General features: G+C 43.3%; 1 protein-coding gene across 1 annotated transcript in view; it reads right to left on the bottom strand.

Moving 5' to 3' along the window:
* The window catches only part of ZCCHC7 (zinc finger, CCHC domain containing 7), a 106,793-nt gene that overhangs the window by 28,304 nt on the left and 72,949 nt on the right, over nt 1–5,540 (bottom strand). The window contains exons 3-4 of the mRNA XM_010005526.1: nt 4,618–4,743; nt 4,112–4,282 (exon numbers count right to left, since the gene is read on the bottom strand). Coding sequence (XP_010003828.1) covers nt 4,112–4,282; nt 4,618–4,743 — 297 coding nt within the window. The remainder of the gene's footprint in view (nt 1–4,111; nt 4,283–4,617; nt 4,744–5,540) is intronic.

A 5,540-nucleotide genomic window follows, 5' to 3' on the forward strand; every position in this document is an offset into this window, starting at 1 on the left:
TCTTTCCCTGGGGAGCAGTGGATGGTCCAACAGAGACATGCTGGAAACCTTTGAAGAGCTCTGCTCCCTGCTCCTCTGATGAGCTTCTGAGAAAAAGAGGAAGGTTGCACTTCCTCCAACACAACTCCATCTAAGATGACTCCCATTCTCTGGGCTGTTTCAGGGAGAGTGACTGACCTAACAGATAATAAATGTATTTTCCTGAAAATGTTTCATAACTTTGAACATTTTCAAGTTGAACTAGGTGAAGTACCTTGAGCTGCCTCGTGTTAACTTCTGGACGAAAGTGTGACCATGGAGAGTCACTCTGAAACAGAATGTGCACAGGAGCTTGTTCTGCATCCTTTGCATGACAGTAAAAGCAAAGGAACTTTCTGAGAAAGACAAATTTTTGAGCATCCAAAGTACCCAAAGACTAATACATAAGTCTTCTTCCCAACACTGTATTAAGATCTGGTCTTTGAAGGCTGCAGTCGCTTTTCCAGAGTATTTCTGGGAACTTGGGGAATGTTGGACTCATCTCATTTATCTGCAGACTCAGAGCAAAACCTGTGGTCTCGTCCAGCTCCTACAGACACCAGGAACATCCCAACAGAGAGGTGGGTGGTGAGCAGTCTCAGTAACTTGGCTGGGTGAAACACTTCCAGGTTTTTGACAAAATGCCTTGTGGAAAACTCATAATTCTTCACAGAAAGTAAATAGCAGAGATACAGACACAGAGACCTGCTATGATCAGCTGATGTAGACTGCAAGTATTAATGACCACACTGCACTGGACCACCCACGGTGGCCATGAGTTGATGCCCCACAGAGCTGAAGAACAGGGCAAGCTCAGGTCCTCTCCCAACACTCTTCCATGCTCAACTGTTTCAACCTCAGTGACTACACAAGCTGGATGATATTTCTGTGTGTTCTACAGTCTTCCATGGATTTCTCTTCCATGAATGTCTCCAGCCTCCCCTGGAACCACAGCAGACTTTCTGCATCTACTGCATCCCACGGTGAGAAGTCTCATCTCCCAGGTCTGCTGCATAGTGCAGGAAGGGTCACCTCCTTCTTTCACTTCTGAACTGGCCTCCTACCACCTTCATCAGATGCCCCTTAATTCCTGAGCTGGAAGAAACAATGAACAGTTGAACCCTAACCTCTGTCTCCCATCATGGATGACTTTGACGCTCTTTACAGATCCTTCTCTCTGTCATCCCTCTCCCAGGCTGAAGACCTGTAGCTGTGCTTTAAGACACCAGGAGGGACCCAAGCTGTCCATTGTTTTCCTGCCAGTTCCTAACGTTTCACCAGCTTTTTTCTCCACAGCTTCTGACCACTGAGATGACTTTTTTGGGATCATAACTCATAACTCTGAGTCCTGAATGGTAACAGTGAGCTCAGAGACCATCAATCCATGTGCAAAGATGGGATTACTTCTCCCTGGGCACTTCACCTTTATTGCCACTCAGTTCATCTGCCATTTTACTCTGTCCTCCCTCCATTTCTTACAGACCTTGGGCACTTCTTCAGAGTTGGCTCACAGCACTGATATTCTAAATCATTCAGTCTTCTCAGCAAATCTTGTCACCCTACTGTTCACCCTTTTCCATGTCACGCTAACATATCCTCTTTTATCATATCCTCTTTTAGCATATCCACCTTCATCCTCTTATTCCATGGCTGTTTAGTTTCCTTAAAAGCTTTTGGTCAGGAACTTTGTCAAATGCCTTCTGGAAAATGGAGACTATGTCAACTGGACCATGTTTACACACATGCTTGTTGACCTTCTCCTTTGAATGACTCCAGAGATTTCTGAGCAGTGGGGTTTCCTTTACAAAAACAATCCTGAATCCTCCCACACACCTCATATTTATACAGCCATTCCAACACGCCACTGTCACTGCAGTCCTGGTAATTTCCTTGGTAGAATTTGGGCTCGCAGGCCTGGTTGCCCAGCCCTCCCTGGGACTCAATTTTAAAACTGTCATCGTATTGCCAGGATTCCTGGCAATTAGTATGGAAATGACCTAAGCTACTGTGTGGTATATTAAAATGCCAGACTGGTTTGGGTTGGAAGGGACCTTAAAGCCCATCCAGTCCCACCCCTGCCATGGGCAGGGACACCTTCCACCATTCCAGGCTGCTCCAAGCCCCATCCAACCTGCCCTTCAACACTGCCAGGGATGGGGCAGCCACAGCTTCTCTGGGCAACCTGGGCCAGGGTCTCACCATTTCTTTATATCTCACCGAAATCTACCCTCTTTTACTTTAAAACCATTGCCCTTTGACCTGTCACAACCAGACTTGGTATAAAGCCTCTCTACATCTTTCTTACACTTGCTAACTTTCACAGGTAGTAAAACCAGCTTTGGGCAGACTGTCAAGAGCAGAACAGTTTCTGCTTGATTCAGAATGCATTCAGGAGAGCTGAAAGGAGATCATGCACTGCAGAATGTGTTTCCCTCATGGTATCATTTAAATGAAAAGTTTTGAGAAAAAGTCTCTGCCAAATGAAGTCACACGACCTCATCTCCCACCTAGTCTTTAGTGCAGGGAATACACTGTGCCTGGATGACTTCTAATATCCCTCATCATCCTGACAGTACTCGAATATTTTTAATATTTTCATACATGGTTTAGTGCTAAGTCACTCATTCATTTATCCAAGACAACTCGGAAGGCTCAGTAAAATCTAACAGCAGAATGTTTGTGTTCTATAGGGCCTGCATCTCCCTAGAAAATCGTAGAGTCATAGAATCACAATGGTTGGAAGAGACCTTGAAGATTATCAAGTCCAACCATAACTTAAATCCCCCTACCATAAGCTAATTTGCGTGTTCAGTGCTTAACTCATGTCCCTAAGCACTATATGTACATTTCTTTTAAATACTTCCAGGGATGGTGACTCAATAATAATAAAGAGAAGCCCTTCTCTCATCATGCTGCTCAACCTGCTGCTCAAACAAGCAGCCAAGCACCTGCTGGGAAATAAAATGAGTGTCCAATCTTTTAGAAGATGATAGGAGAGCTCCCACACTCCCACTTGACAGAACCATTTGTACTGTGAGTATGGATGCAAGCTGGCCAGCACCTCTGAAATGTTGTTTTGTTACATATAGGATGGAGATTTTTATTTGCACTGAATACTTTTTTCTCTCTAGTGCTTGTGATATAGAGGCAGCATAACATAAAAGGAATGAGGAATTAGACTGATTGGCAAGAGGACCACCAGAGCATCCATCTGACCTGCATGAGCTGCACTGGTCTTAGCAGGAGAAGTTGGGATGTGAATGACAGAAATGAAGATGGAAAACATCAGCGTGGCTCCCGTGAGGTTAAGACAAAACATCAGTAGTTTCCAGACATTAAACGCTTCTATCAGTGCTTTTCTCTCAATAGCAGAGTACACTATTTTGCAACTGTTCCACTACTTCACAAATTCTCTTTCAGTATATGTGTGATGGGCCTGCCCATAGGGATACAGAAGTAGAGAGACAAATAATTTCATCATTATCTTTCTTCTTGCATGTTCATAAATAATAGAGGACTCTACTGGAAAGCAGGCATGTGAATATGGTTATGACTTGCTTCCTTGCAAGCTAATGTCAGATAAAATTGTTATTCACCTATACCTGCATAATAAAGTGTACCATTTCAATTTTGCTCAAAAAGTACATTTGCAACGTTAATATAGCACAGTTATAAAACCATTTACACATTAGCTTGAAGTTCTAGTAGTATTTTAATTGATAAATACGTGATCCTAGTGAAAAATCCACGTATCAGAACTGCTGGAGCATCAGAGTTATTCTTCACCTCTTGTGGAATTCCGTGTCCCCTGATTTCAGTCTCCTTATACCTTCCACTCCACAGAAATGAGGACATTTCTCACCACCCTAACTAAACTGGACAAAAAGTAAACTGTTCCAATTTGCTTTCCTTGAGCCACTCTTCATGAAAACTGTTATACTGTCAGATAATTACTACAATACTCTCAAATGCTTATACAAGTACAGCCTATATAAAACTAAAGAAAATATTAAAAGACCGTGGTTGTTGTAAATGCAGTGTCTGACAGACACATAGCCAGCAATGGCTGAGCTGTTTTGTGGGCTATACTCACATCAGCATAATGGCCCTTCATGTCACAGCGATTGCAGTGCTTATTCCAGTAGGCCCTCTCAAGACACTCCCTGAAATAGTGGCCAGGCAAACAGCAGTTCAAACAGAAACGTGCTGGGCAGCTGTTCTGTAGGTGCCCTCTTCCTGCACACAGGCAACAAGGGGGAACTTTCTGTGGAGAAATGAAAAAAAGAAATTGTCGAGTGAGAATGTTTCAAAAGATCAAAGAAAAGAGAAAAATAAAAGAGGAAATGAAGAAGAAATCACCCCAAATAAATGTCCACTGCTTACTAGGACTTGCAGAGATTATAAAAACAGCAAAAGCCATGACTTCCACCCATCAGCCAGCCAGTGTTATACAGTGAGCTGACCTTGTGCAAGCTGCCCTTCAACCTGGAACAACCTTTCCATGAGCATAAACTGCTGAAGCAATGCTTTTAATGGCAGCCACAAATGAGTATTAGAACTAACAGATGCATCTCCAAGTAACTGAAGTGTTGCCTTTACCTTTGGAGCAGGACAGTTCTTGGACAAGTGACCTGCTCTGCCACAGTTCCTGCAGGTGACGTTCTTGTCTGCTGTGTAGTACCTCATGCTGCTGTGCCTCACGCTGCCGTAGTTGGAGATCTGTGCCTGTGGGAACACGAAGAGAAAAATCTATTTACCAACTGGGATTCTGTGACTGTTTGTTAGAACTGGGAATTTGTAAAGGTCAGTGCAGGTTTCAGCTAGAAATCTACCTTTTTCAAGTACAATTTACATATTCACAGCTGAGTGGGGTAATTCTGTTACACAGAAACCCACAGTGTCTAGAGGGAAAGTATTGTATTCTTCAGTCTTCCACTCTGGGACATTCTTTTTTGCTGTTTAAAATTGCAATAATGAAGTTTTGCTTTCCCTTAATTAGCCAAGACACTGTTACTCACGATGGTATTTCATGATGAACTGTCATTTTTCTCAGAATACAAATATAACTAACATTGATTGCAAATGCAAGTTACATGTTCCCTTGCACACATTAAGGGAAACTTGGACAAAGTACAATGCTATACAAGTCTAGACCAGATCTGCAATTTGCAATTGTAAAGAAAGACCTGAAAAGGAAAAAGAAGAAAAAAAAGAGAAGCTGGAAACAACTCTCTCAGTGACCTCACACATGCTTTCTGTGTGTGCAGACAGATCTGAAAATCGCATCTTCAACATTTACTGGTAGCAAACATCATCACTTTTAAAAATGGAAATACAATTTTGGAGAATGGAAGAAGGAAAGAGCCTGTTCATCTCACCGGATGACACGGCTGGACAGAGAAAGGGAAGGAGCCAGACTTCACAGCTGCATCTCACTCTCCTGGGTTCTATGGTACCTCGCAGGAGCACTCTGGTTGCACCCGAGCCCCAGGGAGCCCCTGGGAGCAGAGGGGGGCCCGTCG

Source organism: Chaetura pelagica, unplaced genomic scaffold (genome assembly GCF_000747805.2).
Source record: "Chaetura pelagica isolate M959 unplaced genomic scaffold, ChaPel_1.0 scaffold499, whole genome shotgun sequence".
NCBI classification, from domain to species: Eukaryota; Metazoa; Chordata; class Aves; order Apodiformes; family Apodidae; genus Chaetura; species Chaetura pelagica.